Source organism: Camarhynchus parvulus, chromosome 23 (assembly GCF_901933205.1).
Source record: "Camarhynchus parvulus chromosome 23, STF_HiC, whole genome shotgun sequence".
NCBI classification, from domain to species: Eukaryota; Metazoa; Chordata; class Aves; order Passeriformes; family Thraupidae; genus Camarhynchus; species Camarhynchus parvulus.
The window spans coordinates 4,132,370-4,155,946 of record NC_044593.1 but is presented as its reverse complement, the minus strand read 5'-3'; the positions used below and the strand labels follow the sequence as shown (position 1 = coordinate 4,155,946).

Sequence of the window (23,577 nt, the reverse complement as noted above, 5' to 3'; positions counted from 1 at the left end):
CACAGCAGCAAAAACTACTCAGGTACTCATCACAAAACCCCAAAAAGCATGCAATACAGACTATTCAAAGAGATTAAGCTTTAGGTGACTGAAAAAGACACTTTGTGAAGCTGCTGTTGTACTGAAGGTTAAAATGGCAGTTTGACTAAGGCAACTGAAAATCCATTGCATTGGAGCTCCTCCTCCCAAGTCTGAAAGCTGAACTGCCATCCCTTCTGGGACCTGCAGGAAATACACTTTGATTCCTCCTATTTCTATCAAATGGAGCCTGCTAGCACAGAACATCATACAGATCAAAGAAGTGACACAAGTGAAAGAACAAAGACAAACCTTGTAATTCAGAAATTAGCATTTACTTGACATGATTCTGAAGGTAAAAAATGATTAATTCAGTAGACATCTAGAGATAGTTGCTTAATACCAACCCCAACCATATCCTACACAAGGCCAAGAGACTAATTCCAGCTGCTCAGACAGACCAAGCAGAAAAACAAACCAAGGTTTCCAAGATTGCCACAAATGCAAGACATGTGGGAGAAGCAACATTTTAGGCAGGTATTCAACTTCTCAGAAGTACCCTTTACTTAAAATGTCTAACACTTTACTTGAGAAATGAGCTTTTGCCAGATTTGTCTGATACAGGACTCCCAAGTCACATTCAGACTGTTTAGGTGTGCCTGTGGACTATTTCAGACTACCTAAAAATGTACCTGTGCAGAAGAGCCGCAATGAATGCCACAAAACTACAGAATTAACTATATTGGAAAAGACCTTTGAGATGATCAAGTCCAGCCTATGACCTAACATCTCCTCATCAACTAAACCATGGCACTGAGTGCCACATCCAGTCTGTTTCTAAATACCTCCAGGACTGTGACTCCACCCCGTCCCTGGGCAGACCATCCCAGTGCCCAATCATGCTTTCAGTGAAGAATTTTTTCCAAATGTCCAGCCTACAATTCCCCTGATGCAGCTAGAGACTGTGGCCTCTTGGCCTGTCACTGCTTGCCTGGGAGAAGAGGCTGACTCCCACCTGACTACACCCTGCAGGTAGCTGAGGAGAGTGAAAATGTCCCCCCATATACTCCTTTTCTCCAGGTTAAACAACCCCAGCTCCACCAGGCACTCCTCCTTCACCAGCCTTGCCCTTCACTGGACATGTCTGAAGATCACAATGTCCCTCCTGAGCTGAGGGCCCAGAACTGGACACAGCACTCGAGGTGCAGCCCAGGGGCAGAAGCAATTCCCTGCTCGTGAAATAGAGATTTTTGGAGTTCACTTAAATTAGCAATATGAATTAAGCAGTTAAAGTTTAGCCTGTAGAACTATGTGTAGAATTTTAACCTTCTTACTTAAGAAACCTCTGCCATAGTACAAACAGCATAGGAAAATGCAAATTTCTGAAGCTTCTTGCACAAAGAATACCAGAGAAGACCAAGTGATGCAAAGAGCCCAGATAAAGGGACTCCTCCATCTCCAAGCTAATCAATGCCGACAGACATACTCAGATAAGCACCAAGGGACCAAAAGCACACGTGCAAAGGAGGAAAGTTCAAATGTGAGACCACCACAGTGAACAAGGCATGCCCAGAAGGGCGTGGATCTGATTACCATGGGAGAACGGGCGGGGCCAGGGGTTGGATATGCATAGAATGCTGTGCAATGTATTACATATGGAACACCTTTGTGAATAAAGATGTGGGTCAGACTGAAGCTCGGGCACAAGTTTCCAGAGAGCTATCTCACTTGTGCCGGGCGCTGACATGCATACCCACTTCATAACTACATCTGCTTGTGGAGTTTATTTATTCCATGTATCGCTTCACTCCTGCTGTCACAGCACTCCTGACCCAGGCCAGGTGCCCGTGGCCTTCTTGGCCACATGGAGCCACTCTGGCTCATGTCCAGCTGCTGTCCAGCAGCACTCCCGGGTCACTTTCTGCCCAGCCACTGTCCCCAGCCTGTAGTGCTGCAGGAGACTGAGAAACTCCTACACCTTGGCCACGACAGAGTGGTTTTGAATGCAATCACCTTCTTTTATAAGCTGTTGTTATTGGTATTGTTGCTGTCACTGTTCATTTTCTTATCTCATTGCTGTTTACATGCGAATTGTTCTTAACTCAGCCCATGTCTTCCTCTCATCAGAGGAGGTGAGGGAAAAGGGGAGCAGCTGAATGGGGCCAAATGTTTCCAGCTGAGTTTAAACCACAACAGTTCAAATGTTTCTGCTATGCTATTAATACCTGACATGAAGACTGCAGTCCAAACTGGCTGCTCTTTTTTCAGCGCAAGGAGCAACATATTGTCTCAACAGCTGTAACATGTTTCTATTTATTTATTAAAAGTACTGACATACTTCAACTCAAAGAGAGGCTACCCAAAGCCAGAACGGAAGAAAACTTAAAATACTTTTTTTCCCTCCTTAATTTTTAAGAGTTTATTTTAAACTCTTCCTCCCTTCTGTATTAACTTTAGACTACCAGAGGTAAACTGCAGTCTAGTGCACTGTTAATGAAACAGATAAAATATGTACAAGTACTTAATGGCACCACTAATGGGAAAAAAAATCAGAGTAAAGAAAGAATTAACTAGAAGTCATTAGAAAGACTATATTACATAAAGTGACACTAGCACCTCCTGTTCTTCACCTCTCAGCAGTTTCTGAATCAAGATCTTATTTCCATAGTCTAAACACAAAGTGCCTCCCAACCTAGAGTTAATTATACTCCACACACTGCCTGTCCACATGAATCTTTTATGCCTCTGGAAAGTACGGACATACTCAATTCCTCCCTGTGAAGAGTTCAGGAAAACATTTAAAAGCTCAGAGTTAGGAGAAACAAAGCATCTCAGGAAGAAAAATTTCTGTATTTTTATGATTGAAAAATAAATAATTAAAAAAAACCCCAGAGTTTCAAAATATTCAAACTGATGGATAGTTCAGTCCAAGCTGAAATGCACTGGTTGTACAAGTGGACACATTATTCAAAATGCCAGTGAGACAGTTTCATAATAAATATTATTTAGCAACATATTCTACCCCACAATACAATTTAAAATGCAACTCTTCTGTCTTCAAGTCACTGCTTACCCACCAAAACTGCCCCAAGTAATTTCTGAACAACCACACATCATCTCTAGAAACACACTCTTACCTTCCTCAGTTTCTACTGGTTGCTGGGATAGAATTTTAAGAAGAACTGGATTTTTCCATACCCCTTCCCTTGTGATATCCACCAATATTTGGAGGTTGTTATTCCCAAATTCCAGTAAAGCATCATGTGAATCCTATAAAATGTAAAAAAAAGTCATTAAGAGTCTTAGCTAAAAATTAAGCCAATGTAATTTTACAGTATCTATCCCAATATTTCACTACATGCTAATACTTTCACACTATTCCTCTCAGTCATTACTGCTTTGACAAGTTTGCATTGGGATTTTAACAGTCCAATGTCCTTTTACTTCTCTAATCCTACTGCAAAACATTTCAGTTTCAGACTAGTGAGCTGATGGAAATGGCTTCAACCAAAAAACCTATTCTGCAATTTTTATGGTTCTCCATGTACATGTGTCTATAAATTAAAAAAACAGGAATTGTATAAAAGACAAAGGATGATTTTGTATCAAAGCATATAATGCTATTGGAAAACTCAGAAGACTAAATTTTCAAAATGAGTAACACAATGGTAAGAGTCTAAAATTGCACATTTAGTGTTTACACTAAAGATGAGCCAGTCAATTCACTTTGAGAGTCATGAGGGCCATCAGTCACTAGTTGAAGAATGCCGGGATATTTCATCATTAAGATGAAAACTTTCTTCTACTGGAAATGAAGATGCAAATGTCTTAGAAACTAATCTATGTGCAGTGCATTTATTCTAAGATCCAGGGATTTCTGATCCCAGCAGATTTGATGCTGTGAAGCCTGACCCAGAGACCCTCCATGACCAGCAGCTGAGGTTCACCCACAAAACCTCCATACACAGCACATTGCTCAGAGTGATCAGGGCCCTACTGCTCTGAATTCTGGAAATCTGAGTAAAGGAGGAATTAAAAAAAGACATTACACATGGGAAGAATCTAGAGTCTAACACAGAAAAGAAAGCAGCTTGAAACAAATTCCAGGCATTTGATGTCCCTATTAGAGAAACAGATGTAGAGTGACTTGAACTGAAAGCATTAAATATCATCTTTCAGAATTTCCTAATGCTGACAAATAAAGCCAACCAACTGTAAGCAATTTGTGGCTACACCTTCAGTAAAAATGCTTCTCACAGCAGATCTTCAGTTCAATATGTGGCAATGCCCCCTCCTTCTGCTGAGCTGTGTGTCAAGTTTGTATTTTTAACACAATCTTTAACCTCAGGCTTGCTTTTGATAGCCTCTGTTGTACCCTTTACTGGAGAAAGGTTTCTAGAGACTTGAAGAAATCACCAAGAGTAAGAAACCCTGGGGAACTACAGGCCAGTCAGCATAGCCTGACCCCAAAAAGAACATGGGACAAATCCTCCTGGAAACTACATCCAGTAATCTGACTACCTGCTGTGATGAGCTGCAGATGACATTAGTCATACTTGGCAAAGCTGACAATCTCCCAGTATCTTGAAAACCAAATTGTTAAAATAAGGAAAAGTGGACAAAATACAGATAAAAAAACCAGCTCAATAGCCAGACTTATAAGGCTTGTGACAAACTGTACCAACTCAACTGGCAGCTGTCTCTCAGTAGCACTTCTCAGAGTCAACAGTGAGCTGGTATTTTTAACACATTTATTGTCTGAATAATGGCCCAAAGCACATTGATTATCTGCCAGCCCACAGGTCCTACAGAACCAGGAGAGCAGCTGACACTGCTGGGCAGGCAGCAGGGCATTCAACAGGCTGCAGAACACCCCTGCATTCAACAGGCTGCAGAACACCCCTGCATTCAACAGGCTGCAGAACATCCCTGACATCAGTGAGGCTCCCCACAGGCAAATGTTAGTGCTGCTCATGGTACAACCCCAAATACCAGAACAGGTTGGTCACTGTCACAAAGGCCCAACCTTTGGCCAATAGCCAAGCTGGCTGGGTTCCAGTTTGGCACCACAGGTCTCTAGGATCTGTAATTTAAGTGTAGGTCAGCAGTGAGATCTTACTGCAAACAAGGCTGGCTATGCTGAACAGCCTCAAACAGAGCATGACCAAGAGATTCTTGAAGTGTTTATTCCCATTTGGCACTTTTGAAATTCCACTGCAGTACACCACCTAGGTTGCAACTGTCCTGTAAAATTAATTTGCCACAGTAATCCACATCCAGCACAGACCACCAAGTGCAGAAGAGAAGATGAAAAAGAAAATCTTAGAGGTGTCTTTATCTTCACTATATTGCCAGAAGGTAGCTGGAGCTGTCTAGGGAGGAGTCACAGGAAAGGAAATTCTCTAAGCGTGTGTTTGGGAAGTGTTTCCATATGTAAACACTCATTTTGAAAGGACTAATGGAAGTTTGTGCATTTTCCATTTCTTAAAGACAACATGTGGCGGGGCAGGACCCTAAGCAACCTGATTGAAGAAAGCCCTCTCACTCTGAGTGGAGAGGTGGATCAGGTAACTGAGCTTTCTTCCAGCACACTCATGCCTCTGCCACAACAGAAACCTTCAGAGAGCTGCAGATTGAACACACTGAAATTTCAAACCATGTCAGAAAGCACACTTTGTGGAAGTCAGTGCTTCTGCCTAATATGAGTATTTTTCCAACTGCAAGAAAAAACCAAACCAACATCAGAGTGAACAAAACCTCACACATTAGGAGTTCTTTCCAACTGCAGAACAATAGTGCAGACTTCCACCTTCTAAGGACCATAAAATTAGAAGTCTCATAGCTGAATGCAACAATCAAGCAGTTTTGGTAACTTTAACAATCTCACCTTCCTTAGCAGTACCAAAGATTTTCTGTAGATATTGCCCCCCAGTTAATTTTAGTTTTAGATACCTGTTGTAACTGTATTCCAACTGTTAGCTCATAGCAACCTGCTAACTGCAACCATTAAAGACCATGTTACTTCTAAAAGTGATTATAAAGAAAGTAATACTAGGCAGTGAGTTATTGGAAAGACCACCTCAAAAATCACGTGTTGGTACTGGCAGAGGAGTTGGTGTTAATTGGCAGATGCAAAGACAGCCAAGTAGATGCTTGCAAAGACTCATTTCTGGTCTGGAGCCTGAAATGCTACTCACAAGGTTAAAAGTAATTTTGGAAAGTCACACCTGGACCCTAAAGACACAAGGGACTTGACCTGCTCTTGACCAGAGCTCAAAGTGCTCTTAGCTATCAGCATTGAGAGACTGACACACAAAGGTTTCAAGCTTTGAATTTGAATTGAATTTTCCTTTGAATTGAAGGATTTGAGAACATCACTTAAGCAATCCTTAGGCTCCCACAGCTGTTCTTCCTCTCAAGTCTTTGCTTCCACTGCGTGTGGAACAGTGAACAAAACTCACCACCAAGACCCTCGGAGAAGAAGTGGGTTTGTTTTGTTTTGCTTTTTAAAACTAAAACATGATCAATTCCCCATTTTACACTGAGCTAAATAGCATGCCAATAGAACCAGCCAGGTGAATGACACACAATGCTTAACATAATGCTACTGCCAAAAGATGCTCAAGTGTAGCCTCAAAACAGCTTTAAAAACATCACTGGAAAACAACAAACTGATCTAAATTTGCATCTATGAAGCACCTAACCACAGCCCAGTTTCTGTAAGTGATAGTTATTTCCTATGAGAAGTCTATGTATATTATCTTCAGTCTCGAGGATGATTAAGAAAACATCTACAGGTGTGCAGGTAGACAAGATACTGGACATCACCTAAAAAAATCAATAGAAGCCCATTTCAACAACATCTGCTTCAGGCCTTTCCCAACTACATGTCACACAGCATTACATTTTTTTCAACACAACAGGTTGCCAGAGAATCCATGATAAATTCTCTTCCTTCACACTAATGTCACAGCATTAATCTCAGTCTCAACTATAGACCAGGTTAAAGACTAACTCCAAAAAAACATCAGCATTTAAGAGCCTGTGTGTTCAAACTTCACCTTGAAGACTGAATTTGATGAGCTTTAACCAGCTTTACTCAGCACAGGTGTTATGCCCTAGAAAGGGGTGGAACTACCAATCAAAGCACTGAGGAGCTCAGAAACAGCCAGAGTGGCCCATTCATCTGCCATCACTACTGGAATGACAAAAAAAATTAAAAAATCATACAACCTGGACACAGGTTAGGTACTGAAAATACCACTGTCCCTCAGAATATGACATTCAATGATCCAGACATCCAACAGAAACAATGCCTTCCCAAGAGCAACTGTTCCCTATCTGAGGGCTTCAGGATGCACTACAGAGCCAGCAGAGCCCAGCCCAGCTATGGGGATCCACCACATTTCAGCACCTCTGTATTGAGGGCTGAAAGGACCTCAGAAGGTGAGAAAGAAGAGGCTTTTGATACAAGCAAACTGATTTGCTGAGTGTTTGAGATTCGGGGTATCAATATCAAAATACCAAACATAAAATTCACCAACATATGTAGCATAAATATTTAACTACTGTCACTACACTCCCACTACAGTGCTTAGCTGAACCATATTGGACCTGCTGAAGAATATAAAGCTAATATTAATGGGAATATATGCAAAAATCTATTATGAATACATCAAAAGTCTTTGAAGAAACTTAATGCAACATTTATGTATACAGATCTCATTAAGTTCTGACAACACCGTAAACAGATTCTAAAGAGCAGGACATAAAACATTTCATTCTAGATGAAGTCAGGAAAGAATGATACAGTAAGAATCTACGGACAAAGTTCAAAAGAAAAGACAAGCCTTGAAACAGTTTACTGAAGACATCAGGATTTTTCAGTCCTGGCAATTTAATCATCACCTACTACAGCTTCACAGAAGTTTTTGGCTTATGCTCTCCCTCAACTCACAGTTTTTCTAAATAAAGCGTTGATGCTCTTTGTAAGACTTGAATGGAGCCCTGTTCCACAACCCATATTCAATACTCAGAACAACACATCTCTACTCCCACTGAAGATGTTTTTGAATGCATGGTTTTACCTTTTTCACCTAACTAGATTATATCAATCCACACCGTACTTCTCCACTGAGCTCCTCCCCCAGATAAACAGAGTTTACTTTTATCAAGAGCCCTGTTGTAATTCTGCCCAAATCCTTTCACTCATCTTTTAGAGCATTTCCCCACTTGTGTCTGCTTCTTTTTGCTTGCTGCTGCTGAATAAATCCATGCTGAGACTCCTGCCATACAGCCTCACATCTTGTTTTCATTTTGCCCAAGCTGCCTCTGATCTTGCTTAGGGCTGAGGAAAACTGGACCCATGGGTGACTGCAAAACATAACTGCTGTTATTTAGGATACCAGAACAAACAGGTTCAGACACCAAATGAAGATTCTGACAGCATTTTTTATATAAACTGGACATCAGTGACACTTCACTTTCAGGTCTAGGACAGTCCCCACACCTTGATGCTTTGAAATGCAAGCCCTCACTCACCTTTCACATTCCTAGGATGAAAATTTATTTGAAGTTTCACTGACTCCCATTACCTGTGTAGATTGTTACAGAGTAACAATTACTCAGGCAGATCCAAAAAATACCTCCCATATTAGGAGTTACTGTCCTCTGAAGCAATGCTTGTCCATTTTGTTAGGAAAGCAATAAGCACATTTACATCCATCAGTCTTGGGCATGTGCTAACATAACATTCTGCATGTTTTCATACTGGATTTGCCTGGAGCTCTGCACATTAACAGTCACACACAGGTTTTAAACCTACAAGAAAGCCTACAAGTGATTCCTGTCCCTACTGCCCTTCATATGACTCCCATACTCCTTCTGTGGTGACAGCTGGGTTCCTACTGTACTCCAAGGCAGGGTACAAGTGCTGTCATTCTCATTCCTCTGCCAGAGAGTTACTTCAAAATCTTATTAGAAACACCTGTTTGTAAAAGTCCACAAACCTCTTCAGCAAGTTTTCAGAACATTATCATGTTTAATCCATTCGCTATCTAAATGATGGGGAGCATTAGATGAGTGCTAAACTAGGAAGCTGTAGCTTCAGAAAGTCACTATAAAAGCCAAGAATATATTACTACGCCTGGCAGCAGCACATCTTGAACTTTCCCTTAGTTCTAAAAGCTGACATGAGAGATCTGAGCTTGTGCCACCCTTTGTAGAACCCCAGAAGAGAAGGGCTCACATGTATGTCTCAAACACCAATAGTGAGATGCTGAGGACCCAACCAAGGATTGTTGGTAATAACACACAAGGATTGATGCTAATAACACACTGTGAGAAAGAACAAAATGTGGCTGGAGAAGTTACCTTAACCCTTCATCCACCCCCCATTGCTGTGTGCTTACATAGTAGGTAAAGCACTAATACACCAATTTCCATGCCAAGCATGTAATTTACTAAAAAAATTTCAGTTTTGTGCATCCTCTGACTTCTGTAGATTCTTAAGGCCACAAGTGTTTACAAATCTTGAATGCTCCGTCCCTCTTATGAGTGGGGCATCACAATTTTCTACCACTGGAATTTAACAGCTCCCTTCCAAAATATTCAGCATAAACAGAGCCTCATCAGACTAAAAATCACCTCTCTATTGACATATCAATGTTCAATCACTCATCTCAAAATCCTAGAAATGCACAGATCTGTTACATCATAGAAATCACTAAACTTGGTAACAAGAATTCTCCTTGCAGATCCCTCCATTTAAAAGCTAGCAACTTTTAGAGCTGCACTGTAAGTCTGCTGTAGTAAAAAAAAAGCCTGTATATGCCCTCCCATATTCCAAACATCTTGTTTCAGGTCTAGGCCATTTCAGTTACAAACATATTTGCCTTTTAGTGTAAGATAAGATCACAGGGCTTAGGGGAGACCTTATCACCATCTTCCAGTATTTAATAGGTAGCTGCAAAAATCGATGGATATTCCCTTTTTACAAGAACTCACACGGAAAAGACATGGGGTAATGGGTAGAAGTTACTCCTGGGGAAATTCTGATTGGACAACCAAGGAACATTTTTCATAATGGGAAGATTCAGCCACTGGAATGATCTCCCCAGGGAAGTGGTGTATTCTCCAATGTTGGACAATTTAAAGATTTAGCTGGACTAAATCCAGACAGATCCTTGTCACCACTAAGGCAATAGGATTTAAACTATTCAAACTGCATTTCTTTCTATTACCAAGTACATGCCACACAGAACTGTTTCATGACAGTAAATATTCCATGATATTTCAGGGAAAGGAGGTTTCTCTGCACCTTGACTCACTCAAGCACAGACCATCTTTGTCCCTTCTGCTACTGGCAGGACTACAAAGCTCTGCTAGACTGCTTCTCTCACTTTAAAGTGACAGGTTTATTCATCTTCAGTCTATTGACAAGTTTTCACACCTCTTGTTTCCTTGACTGCAGGGAAAACAAAAATAGAAACTCAGTACTAGCATCTTCAGAGCTAATGCAGCAGTAGCCAAGCCTCAGGGACTGAAAAAATCCCCAGTCAAAAAATCCCCAGTCAAAGTCATGCAATAAAGACAGCTGCAAGGTCTAAGTGACTTCCAACTATTTCCTGCCAGGATCCTCACTTCAGTAACTTATAACTGAGATTAGCTTCCAGCTTCACCAGTCACAGCTAACAGCAGAAACAGAGCAGTCCCAGGTCCTGGAACTCATATCCATCAATATGAATCCAGCAATACCACTCCTGTCTTTCAGCTCCATGAGGAACATCAGTTCCTGCAGACAGCTAGGTACAACCTCCAGACTAAAACCCAGAAAACATCTCTTCTTCCTACACTGTCTACATTAGCCACCTTGATGTGAGTGTAGGAATGTTGTAGTATGAGTTTATTTCAGCACCACCCAGAAACACTTCTAAGAACCACCTGGACTAAAAACCTGTCCTACCATTTCCATCCCTCTCAAATCAGGTACAGACACCAACCTGCCACTCAGGCCTCCACAAAAGCTCTTTTATCATCAAAGCAATGCTTCAGAGCTGTTAAATCACTTCATTTAACTCAGTCTGTCTCTCAAACAAATCATTCAACCAAGACTTAGTAAGGTTTTCCTGCTTAAGCTGCCACCACTGTGTGGTTATAAATATGCTCTTGGGTATTAAGACTCCCAATACGGTTGCTGCAGTCAGACTTTTGCTGCTCAGAAATTCTTGCTGCCTAGGTAACAGTAATGCAGGACAAGTGGAACTCAGGGGAAGGGTAGAAGAGAAGGAATACAACTGCAGCCTTTTTTTTTGTTTGTTTGTTTTTAATATGTAAATTGCAAAAAAAGAAATTCAGAAGACTTACCTGAATGGATTGATGGAATCCTAACCACACCTCATGTGGCAATTCACTTTCAGGAATTGAAAGCAGTAGCTCAAAACAACTCCTGGAAAAGTAAAAGGCAAGTAAACAAGCTACCTGAACACATTCTCTTGTTACATTAAATAACATTTCTGGCACATACTACTTAGTATTCAGCTAAGCAATGACAGTAACACTGAAACATGTTAGATTGTGCAAATCAATTAAAGGCCTGAAAGAGCCTGTAAATCAGGCATGATTCATCATATGGAAACAGTGCTCCTTTTACTACATGCAATCTCTCTAATTTAAGATTGTAGCTACTCTTATCATAAAGATAGTCCATTCAATGTAGCTCAGGAACATTGCATCACAGAATTGTATTCTTTCTTCTCAAAGGAAACCTAGTAACCATTCTAAATAAAGCTCACTGGAGTCCAGCATGGTCTCTGCCTAGAGGGAGAATGAAAGCCAGCTTCACCTAACTCCACATTTCAGCACTGACATAGAGAAGAAAAAAAAACCCTAAGAAACAGCTTGACAGAAGACACATTCATCAGCACCAAAATGGATCTGGACAAGATATGTCAAGAGAGCATCAGCACCTAGAAATACCTTCTGAGCCTTTGATACCAACGGGGCAGCATTCCAATGCCTACAGCACCAACTGCAACCTGCCAGGGCAGGACTGCTGCCTGTCTTGTTCTCCAACAGGAGCTATCCAGCCTGAAACATGGACTGCCTAAAACCCTTCTGAACAATCCTAGTCAAACTAAAAGTGTTAACCATGACACTCTGCCTAGACATTCACAAGACTTACACACAGCAGAAGCGTTTTCATAAATTGTGACAATACAAGGAAAGAAAACTAATCTAGGACATCACCTATTAAAGAGCACTATAAGCTTTTTTATTAGCTACATCTACACTGTTAAATAGTTTCAACTCTTGCTACTTTTTCTTCAATACATCCTCTCTCAAATATTAAATAGAAGAATGACAGGACAACACATTCAACCTTAGACACACAGAAGAACTGATCTTGGGAAAGTAGAAAAGGAAGAGAAGACCATGAAGTAAACATGAGTTTCAGATTTGCTTAGTACTCAAAAATAATGTCCATCTTCCTCCTCCCTAATGCATTGAACAGTTACCTATCAAATGCTATGCCTACTCAGATTCAGCAGCCATATACATCAACAAGACCAAATGAATGAATATTGAATAAGTATCTGGCCATCTTTTTCACATTTCATACATTTGAGTTCACCCCCAATCCTGGTTCCTTGAAATAGAGGTTGCTGCAAAAAGCTCTAAGCACTTTTATTAGATTGGCAGAAAATACAACAACCTTCACCACTGTCATTCCATCATTATTCACACCATTAGGCATGAGACTTTGCTGATGATGAAAAAGCTGGCAACAGGACCACCAGATATTCCCACTGCCACAGGTCTCTACTTAATAAAATAACCAGGACTTTGTTTTGCCTTCTAGTCCAACTTGGCAGTACAAGTTAATTCACCAGCCCAAATGTTTAGAGCCAGGTGGTTGCTAGCAGACCATCAAAATGAACTTTATGAAACACCTGAACTCCATTTTAATGTAAAAACCTTAAAATTTTAAAAACCCAACAAAACAACAAGAAAACCAACAAAACCCCCCAAACAAAAAACCAACAACAAACCAAGCAACCAAGAAAATCCCTAAGTATGTGTTCTGTTTTCATTCACCTCACACAGACACTACAGCCAGTAACACATTTGCAAACTTCATGGTCAATGTGTTTTTGTAAAGTCTTCTGATGCACACCTCACTTTCAGAGTTAGTCACTCAATCCTACCTATGTCCACTTTCAATTCCTAGAATTACATTTTCTAGAACATTTCATATCTATGATATAGGTTATGTAATATAATAGACTTGAACAAAATGACAAAGCAAGCTTTTAAACATAATTTTTCTGAACTTTAGCATTAAGTTGCTACTTGGACAGTGAAAAAATCTGCAATTACATTTTCAAAGCATTGTGCATACAGAGTGAGATAGACTAGGAAGACAAAGGGATTTAATTTATGCCTCCAGAGTTACTGTCTGTTGTAGTAACATAGGACTGATCTGAACCAAAAGGAAAAAGTTCTTTTGCTGCAAGTCTTCAAGCCCTCCTCAGGATCCCAACACAGAGAACTCTGGTCTGGAAGTCACTCCATAAGAAATCTGGAGCTCCAGATTATAAACTAACACATAAAACAATTCACAGCACATTGTAAAAGTAATATCCAGGATATTCCAAATCACAATTTCCTTGGCAGAAGAATAATTAGAATTCTAAGTCAATTAACTAACTTTTTTTGGTATGAATTGATGCAAACACACAGGTGCATAAAACCTTCCCACTGCCAAGGGGGACAACACATTATTTAGCTTAATTCTTTCTTTTGGTCCTTATTATACAATACTTTAAAACACACCTCTGCCCCTGGAATGCCATTGCCCTCTTTATTGTAATGCCACTAAATGGACTTTAGATGTCATGGCTAGGCCACAAATCAAAATTCCAGGATCATGCCACAAAGTCAAACCTTTCTAACCCTACTTCACCAGTACCACCACAATGCCTACCTATACAAAACTCAATCCTAAACTTCAATCACAATTTTTGCAAATAAACTGTAGTGGGTGCTTGAATGTTTACATTACTAGAAGAAATATTACCCATCTCAAACACACGACTTCAAAATATCTTTTAAGTAAAGGTGTCTTAGATATAAATTTCTTTATTTGGAACAAATAACTCTACGCAAAATTCAACATATTATTTGCATATAATGTTTCAGTAATACCTCATTCACAGAAACTTTTAAATTAAATTTTAAAACCTTTCAGAACTGTGTTCATCTTTAGATTGTATTAGAACACTTTTCTATGCTAATCTTCTCAGAGACAAAAAGATGACTCATTATACATTGGATTATCAGCATGCATTGTTCACTTGTTGCCAGGAATTAACGTGTGCTTATTAAGAGTTGAATTAGCTCTTAATGATAGACAGCAGAGTGGTTGAATCAACCTGCAGCAGTGGATTAGGCTGAGAAATGCTTTGTGACACAAACAGCTCAGTGTCACCTGTGCCTGCTCAGAGAGTGCTGAGGGAAGCAAGCACACTCTTCCTGAAACAACATCTGCCAGATTCAATATTATTATTATTATTAGAAATAATAAAATTATTAAAAATAAAAATAATAAGAATAAAATAAAACACTACTACTACTACTGCTACTAATAATAATTCTTCCATAGGTGAGATAGAGCTCTGAGCTTGAGGCAGACTGGTCGGATTGGTTCAATACAGTTTTGCTTCTTAAATCTGATGGCATTCAAATCTCCTTTCACTTTTTATGGTTGAAAAAAACCCATACTAACACCTTCTCAAAGCTGCAGAAGTTGTAAATTCCCTTTCAGTTCAGTGCCATCACAGCACACAGGAGAAAGCAGAAAGCAGTTAAATTTTAGTTACTGGCAAACACCATGTGACTTATGACCAAATATTTCTTCTATTTTAATTTATTTATCTTAGAATAAAATAAACTATTTTCAGATGGAAGTAAAATTTCCATACTGATGGAAACATGACACCTTCCCTCTCACACCAGCCTCAGAAATAAAGCACTCACAGAAGCTTGAGGGAATAACTAGCTTCAAGGGTCTCCTTGAAGATTCACAAGGAGAGCCAGCTGTCAGTGAAACACATCTCTGATATGGTTAATTCTTTAGTAATTCTTCTAGAGAGGCAAAACCTTTGAAATAGTAATCCTGGGGGTGAGGGGAATGCACTGTGCTTTGGTGCTGTGAGAATAACCTGTCCAAATTCCACTTGAGCAAAGCAGGTAAGTCACTCCATGGCCAACAAGAACATTCCTGTTTCCCACCCACACACACCCCCAATTGTTTGTTATTGTTTGTCACATCTGCAATCTACAAGAGCAACCACTCCAAGCTTTCCTTTTGTTTCCTAAGGTTGGACAGTGAACCAACAATATCTCACATTGCATGAACATGATGTTTTTATGGGAAGCACAGTCCCTACCTCATGTCAGCTGCACTGTGAACACAAACAGGACCCAGCAGGGGAAACCACAGCACACTGACTTTTGCTGTTACTGCCTCACCCTGCTGAGAAGGAAGTCAGGAGGAGGAATTTCTTTTCTCCAGGAGGAATGTTGGAAGGGAAGGAGGATTTCAATAGGAAGTAGAGCACTTCTGCTTTGGAACAGCAAATTTGCTCATTTCACTTCCAGTCAAGGTTCAATTCTGAAAACACAGTGTGTATGACAGCTGTGGGGAACCCAACTGTCTCCTCAAAAATCCCAATTACATGGGAACAGTAAGTTTTCATGTCCCTAACCAGGTAACAGTCTTCCTCCCTCATGGAACCTCAACTTTTATCTTTAATTCCCTGCTCTAACTTCTCTCACACTCCCTTGGAAACTTATGAAAAAGAAAAACTGTGGGAGAGTTAATTTGGGTATGCCATTATCCTCCTTATCTTCCACCTCACTCTTTGTATTTCTCATTCTTTAGATTCCTTTCAAATGTAATCATTGTAAGAAAGAGAAGATTTCAGCAAGTCAGCTTTTCTACTGTCCTCTAACACAAAGTTTTCTGAATATACAGGCTACAACAAACTCCTCCCCCTGAAAGCTGGAAAAAATATTAGCAAAAGCAGAATATTCTGATATTTCCCAACAAGAGAAAAGCAATTTTGTTACAGAATTGGGACTTACACCCCAAGATATCTAACAGTGGCAAAATATACAGAAAATAGTCCAAGTAGAGATGCCCTGCAAACAAACACTAAATGACAAACTTTTAAAATTACTTAAGGAGAAAACACCAAAATACACAAGCTAATTCATGATTGTATGATGAAGACAATAATACTCTATCCTTAAGGGCACAGTCTGGAAAAGCAATGAAGATATTCTGCCAAAAATGTGTATCATGTAGCTGGTAAATGCAGTTAAAGTCTTAGGTTTCCACTGTAAGAACCTAAGCCACACTTCTGATTTCATGTTTTCAAAAAACCCCAAATCACTCCTAGTTCACATATTTCTCACAATTAAAAAGAAGATAATTCAAGGCATCATTTGGAGATAACCTGGTTCTGAGTTGTTCATTTTTATTGCAAGTCAGTCCATTACAAAATAAAGCATTTGCCCAAGGAGTTCACTGCTAAAGTCCATGTTGAAGAGAATACCTGAGTTCAGACCACAAAACAAGTAAGAGACTGACAACAAAAAACCCCAAATACTGTCACAGAATCACTTTCATTCTATGATGATCTTCATATTCAAGGTTCTAGATTTTCACCCTCCCTCCTCAGATGAAACCTCACTAGCAAGGAACAACCAGCACATCACCTTATCACATCACCTTATCACTCTCAGGTTATACTGATTATTCCCCAGTGCACATAAAACCCTCAGTCTACACTCTTCAACTGCAAAAAGCTGCTTTGCACTTAGGACAGACTTTGAGGAACTCCAAGTTATCCCAATTCAGCTGATGGACTGTAAAATGTTCTGTTCCAGGAACTGCTGTGCTTTAAGTCATGTCTAGTCTGCTCTGCAATCTTACAGCACAACTCAGACTGCCATGAACACAAATCAGCTTGTCCTTTTCAACAAGGGACACATTCAGAATGTCCCTGCACTAAAGGGGACAGGACACACAGAGCTGCAACTGCAGAGCAAGGGACACAGGTTTATTAATCCATGTGTGAAAGTCTCATTTTGAAGCTTCTGTTTAATGAGTACCACACTAAGCTTCTTCTACAGAAAATAATACTTGCAGAATGTTTTAAGAAAGAACAGAACCCTCCTAATACCCACATGATTATCCAAATACAGCAGAATAAAGAACTTGTCCGTGTTAATTAATTAAATGCTCAAATACATTTTTGTGGTATAATTAAAAATGTACTAAATGTACTTCATAAATTGCAAATATAGTTGTCAAATTAAGCAATAAACAGTTTCAACAGCTTGCCCTTTCATTTATAAAGTTCAGTTCTCTTTAAAACAAAACAAAACAAAAAATACCAACTTAAAACTTACAGCACTAGCCTGCCAAGTACCAAAAGAACATCTTCACATTCTGTAGTCAAGTAAGGTCTTGCATTAGCAAAGCTTTGGATGGAGATTCGATACACTTCCAAAAAAGGTAAAATATGTTCCGATGCACCCCGACTGCCAGCATACTGGAGCAGTGTCTGAAACAACATGAGTTAGCATTAGAAATTCTTATAACATACTCAAAACCAAATACCAATACACCAATATCAGACACATACAGTGGAATCATTCTGCAAGAGATAAATTTTTACTCTGAAGAAGAATTTAAAGTAGCAGCTTTTAATCTTAAGAGAAATTCTCCCTTTTATTGAAATATATATTTTTAAGCTTATTATCTTGATAAAGTTATCAGAATTTCTCCTGGGGAGAAAGGTGGATGCAATTGGCAGAAATGTGAGCTATTAAGTAGAAAATTCAGGGAGAAATCCTACACTTGGCTCCTTTTGTACAACTACCATGGAGACAGAACCACGTATGTAACACTTCCTTAAAAACAAATATCAATACACAATATCAGACACATACAGTGGAATCATTCTGGAAGTGAGACATTTTTACCCTGAAGAAGAATTTAAAGTAGCAGCTTTTCACCTCAACAGAAATTCTCCCATTGAAATATATTTAGCTTATTATCTTGATAAAGTTATCAGAATTCTACCTGGGAGAAAGGTGGATGCAATTGGTAGAAATGTGAGCTATTAAGTAGAAAATTCAGGGAGAAGTCCTACACTTGGCTCCTTTTGTACATCTACCATGGAGACAGAACCATGTATGCAGCACTGTAATCTTTATCACTAGTGAGAATGCACAAAAAATAGGCAGAAACTCAAAATTAAGAGCATTACTACAGGTGTAGTGTTTTAAACATCCACGCATTACCCACACAGCAAACATGAAGCCACCAGAAAGGGATCCAAAACCCAGATCAGATCATTATGTAGGCATTTTTCAAACACAGAATTACCCCAGATTTTACTCCTTGGCCACAGCAATCCCACATTACCTGGGCATGGTACTAAAGCAGCAATATAAAATCTATAAAGCAGCAATCTATAAAATCTAAAATGTGAAATCACATCAACACAGGGACAACACCAGTACATCCCAAAAAAACTGGGTAAAATGATAATTTTAGAATAATTCTAGAAGCTTGGATGGGCATAGTCCAAGGCAGCTCCATTCATGTAATGTTAATTGCAATTAAACAGAAAGGTTCTAAGATAAATGATGTGGTGAGTTTTTAGAGTAGCTATTTAGTATTATGTCACCAGATTGTTTGGATGGATTTGTTGTCTCTGTCGATTTTGCTTTTAGCAGTTGTACACATTGTAAATGCCTTAAGCATCAACTGAACTGTCTGAGACACTTCTTTTTATTTTGGAGAGTGAAATTGCACCTGTCCAATGACACTGGACAAACCAACAGTCCATCAAATTTCTCTTCTTCCATAAAAGAATGCAAAACAATAAGTTATTTACACAAAGTGTGTGAGAAAGTTTGCTACAAGAATGTAAACATCAGAAGGCTTAAAAAAATCTTAAAAAATCAAAGTGACAATGTGGCACTCGATGCCATGGTTTAGTTGAGGCGTTAGGGCATGGGTGGGACTCAATGATCTTTAAGGTCTCTTCCAACCCAGTGATTCTGGGAATTCTGTGAAGACTGCATGGGGAAAAAAAGTTCAGAGTGCTTCGCCCTACTATTCAAAACAAGTCAAATTGTCCTTACAAGGATGGTGAGGCCATATCAGTTTTCAAATCACTTAAAGTTGTGACTCTGACACAACAAACTGATTTTAACACCTTAAAAAAACTCCACATGATCTTATCAGAAGGTGAATGGAAACAGCACACTATGGAACAAACCCTTCAACAAGCTTGCTAAAACCACATGCAGTTATAAAAATGACCAAAACCTACCCTCCATCTCAGCAGGAAATAAGTGGCCAGTACCCAATGTTACAGCAGTGATACAACTGTACTATATTGGTCCTAACCTAAAAACAATGCAGACCAGCAGCATCATGTGTTACACTTTAAAAATCTATAAAAAAATACCATCTAAGAATCAGTAATCTGCTGTTTTGTGGATTGTTCTCCAACAATTAATGAACAGAACTTCTGGGTGAATGGAAGTTACAAACTTTCCCAAAAACCCACATAATGTTAATAGTTATAAAGACTTAAGCTGGGGGCAAGGAATTGGAAGTTTGCAGAAATCATCCTTAAGCACAGCCAAGTATCATTAGCTGCAGCAGGTAATGGTAATACCAGTCTTCAAGTTTATTTAACAGATTAATAGGTTTGATAATATAACTCAAATCATACATTGCTTTGTAGCATTAAATCACATTCAAAGACTGTCAAGCTGCAATCCCCAGAGAGTCAAGTGATGACTATCATAAATCAGCTGTTTAGTAAAGCCAGCAGTAACACTACCATTACAGCGACCAGAGAAACGGATCAAACACACCAACCCATGCACTTTTCTAAAAATATATCCATTAAAACCAATCCATTTAAAAAGCCAAATTTAGTACTCAATTGTTTTGACAGACACTTTGATCATAAACTACCTGGTCTATGTAAACCATAAAACACAACAGAATACTTTCTAAGAATAAATAAGTTTTCTAGTAAACACTGCAGCCTTGCTCAAGTGCAATCTGAGCCCTGGGATCAAAGTATTAAAGCTAACATTAGGAATTCACTGAGTAACTATTTATGAGAAACTTCTTGTCAAACACATAAACAATGGTTTCAGTGTAAAAAACAGCTTCAAGGTGACAGATTTATTAATAGCTTAGACTTCAAGATCTGTAGTTTGGAACATTCTGATGCTATGAGTGTTAGCATACTGACAAATAAGCCAAATGTAGTAACCGTGTTAAAGAAGTTCTTCAAAGCCCTTGTGCTGTTTCACAAGCAATAGTTGTTCAGTTGTCCACTATGGATTTCTCCTGGCAGTTTATATAAAAACTATAGTGGGAAAATGATTCATTTGACAGAATCAGATAACCTACATGTTTAAGGGATTCTCAAGTAACAATTTAGAAGCGATTACTACCTTACAGTATAATTACCTGAGAGAGTATTCACACATTTAAAGTCTGGCTCACACACACCCATTTACTTCATCCCACCCTCCTCTTCCATTCCAGTAACATCTCTGATGGGTAAATGGGGTGAGAAGTGCAGAGCCCACACCCCCTAATGTGTAACACACAGGCCAGCCCAGGTTTTCACTCTCTGCAATGACACAACACCTGCTTAGCTGCACTTCCTCAGAAGTGGAATTTTTTGCTCAGATCCAATTTGAAGATGAAGATCTCAAAGTTTCCTGACCTGTTGGTACACCTTTGAGACTTTTTAAGTAAAAGACTTTCTTGTCTTCTTAACCAATTCTGATTGCACTCAACATGTCACCTTCAAAAATTGCACGAAAGCCAACAGCTGCTGGGCACTGGCAGATGGGATTTGACATCCTACAACCTCCCCTTCACTGGAAACTGTTCTTCCTATTTATGACAGCACAGCCTCAAACACTCCCCTTGGTTGTTCTATCTGGCTGTTTGGGTACATACTGCTCTCCACAAAAAAAAAATTTCCCAAGGTGAGTGTGCAAAGCATTAATGCCCATACAATATAAAGCTGCAGAGTCAACCCAATATTTAGGCTTCAGCACTTTCTTTGCTTTGTTATCCTGGACAACAGTACCATTTCCTGCTTGAAAATAGGGATCTTCAAGGAAATTGTGACATCCAGCATCACTCCCTGTGTGAGCTACTGGAAAGCTGCACACAGCAGCACAAGTTTACCAGTAGTAAAACAGCATTCAGACAGCTCAAAGCAAAGGAAATTCCCTAATTTGGTTCAGTTTGCCTGACAGCCATGGTCATTTCCAAAGCAAAACAGCAACTTCCAGGCCCCTGCCTCATCTGTACTCACAGGATGGCAAACATAAAACATTTCAGCTCTCCTCATATCAGCTACTTCCCCAAACCAAACTTAAGCCCAGATAAATTCAGCTTCTTTCTAGGCACATTTTGCTCTGGCTTAATAATTTTATGGCAAGGTATCAGTGGTACCTTCCAAGTAATAAATACCAAATTGAGCTCCCTAAATTTCACTCATGGGCAGACCTTAAGTTATTGAAGTTATCACAAACATCCCCTGCCAGGAGAAACCCAGACATAAAATTCCACCCCACCCACAGAGGTCTGACTGCACAAAGACATCACAAATTCATCCAAAAAGTCCCAGGCTGATGGCAACTCAAAACCAACCTTTTTCATTTTTATCTGTGCTACCACAGCATTTCAAAACCAGACTACAATAATAGCATAAGGACCCACAGGGCTAGATTATTTCTGGGACATGATTTTTTTTGTTGCTTTGTTTACCTTTTTTTAGGTACTAGAACTGACTTTCACCACACTCCACTGATCAAGTATCTCCAAACCTTCTTCTGTACCCAACTAATCTGGAAAACTGGACATGTACACACACAACCATCCTGACAACCGCTATTATGGTCAGCTGAACATTTGTCTCAATGTTCTGATACAATGTACACCACTGGAAACAATTTCAGCAAATCCTGAACTTGGACAGGGCGACACTTTGTAGCAGGTTCCATGTCAGTGCAAGGTCACATAAACTGAATGTGGGACAAACACAGCGGGATGCAGCTGCACCCTGCAGCTTGAAAGAGTTTTGAAACATAGTAAATACACTTATTCTCTTGTTGCAGTGAGTGATGAGCTAAGCATCCTCCCAGAATGGTATGGCAAAGCACACAACGTGGGGATGCAAAATGGAAGGCTGTGAAGGGTAACACCATTTATACAAAATTTGTGACAGCCCAGCAAGCTTTTTTCTCTGATTTTACCATTCACTTTATCAGCTGAGGTGTTGTAAACTAGCTTAGAAAACAGATTTTTTCTTTCTTACTATAAAACCCACAGTATCTCCAGACTCAACAAGGACAACTCTCCAACCCAGCATCATAACAACAATTTTTCAACCTTAGAGCTCACAGTAAATGATGCTGTGAGGGTGGCAAAAACTAATCATTGGAGGAATTTACTTAAGGACTAGTTATCTCCACCACTGTGGCTTTAATCAAGATCAGCTTTTCTTCTGGAACTCAGAGCCTCGATTCAGAAATTGGAGATCTCCCTCTGGGTTGCATTAAGCAAGTATTCAAGACAAGACATCCAAACCACGCTCACTCAGTGACTGAAGGGTCCTGTAGGCCCTTACAGGCCAGCAAGCACTCCTTGCACACCACTGCGCATCTCAAACAAGGCAGATTTGATCCCGAGACAAGTGAAACAGACAACCGGAGCTCTCGGAACCGAGCCAGCACTGCTCGTGCCCCGGAGCCCCAGCCAGGCCGCCCCGCTCCGCAGCGATGCCGAAGCCCAAAGCCGAGCACTCCCCTCGGTCCCCGCTCCGGGCTGGCGGCGCAGAGCCCGCGGGGCTCGGCAGGGCGGGCACAGCCCCGCGGGGCAGCCGGGCACGGAGCCCCGAGCCCTGCGCGCCGCCAGCCCCGGCAGAGCGGGGGCAGCGCCGAGCCCGCCCCGCCGCATCCCCCCTGCCGCCCGCGCCGCGGCCCGCCCCGCCCGCCTCCTACCTGGCAGAAGCCCCGGCAGTAGGCTCGGGACGAGGCCTCCGACACCTCCTGCTCGCGCAGCTCCGTCTGCAGCTGCCAGAGGCGGGCGCGGAGCGCCGGCACCACCCGCGGCACCTCCGGCCGCGCCGCCGCCTCGGCCTCCGCGTCCGCCATCTGCACCCGGCCCCACTGCGCGTAGGCACCGCTCACGTGACCCCGCCGCTGACCTCATCGGCCAGGGACGGCAGCACGTGACGCGCGCACGTGACGCGTCGCCGCGCGCCGCGCGCGGGGCTGGGCGGGGCGGGGAGCGGGCGCGCGCACCCGCGTGCCGCCCCACGTGACGCGGCGGCGGCGCGCGCGGCCCTCAGCGCGCAGGGGGCGGGGCTGCAGCTCCCGCCGGCCCCGCCCCCCCCGCGCCGTGAGGGCTCCGTGAGGGCTCCGGGA

General features: G+C 40.9%; 1 protein-coding gene across 2 annotated transcripts in view; it reads right to left on the bottom strand.

Moving 5' to 3' along the window:
• The window catches only part of RLF (rearranged L-myc fusion), a 36,007-nt gene extending 12,684 nt beyond the window's left edge, over positions 1-23,323 (bottom strand). For both annotated transcript variants that reach the window (XM_030964455.1, XM_030964456.1), the window contains exons 1-4: positions 23,152-23,323; positions 17,497-17,651; positions 11,383-11,464; positions 3,156-3,288 (exon numbers count right to left, since the gene is read on the bottom strand). In XM_030964455.1, the coding sequence (XP_030820315.1) occupies positions 3,156-3,288; positions 11,383-11,464; positions 17,497-17,651; positions 23,152-23,304 (523 nt within the window). In that variant the 5' untranslated portion in view covers positions 23,305-23,323. The remainder of the gene's footprint in view (positions 1-3,155; positions 3,289-11,382; positions 11,465-17,496; positions 17,652-23,151) is intronic.
• Between the last annotated feature and the right edge of the window lie 254 nt (positions 23,324-23,577).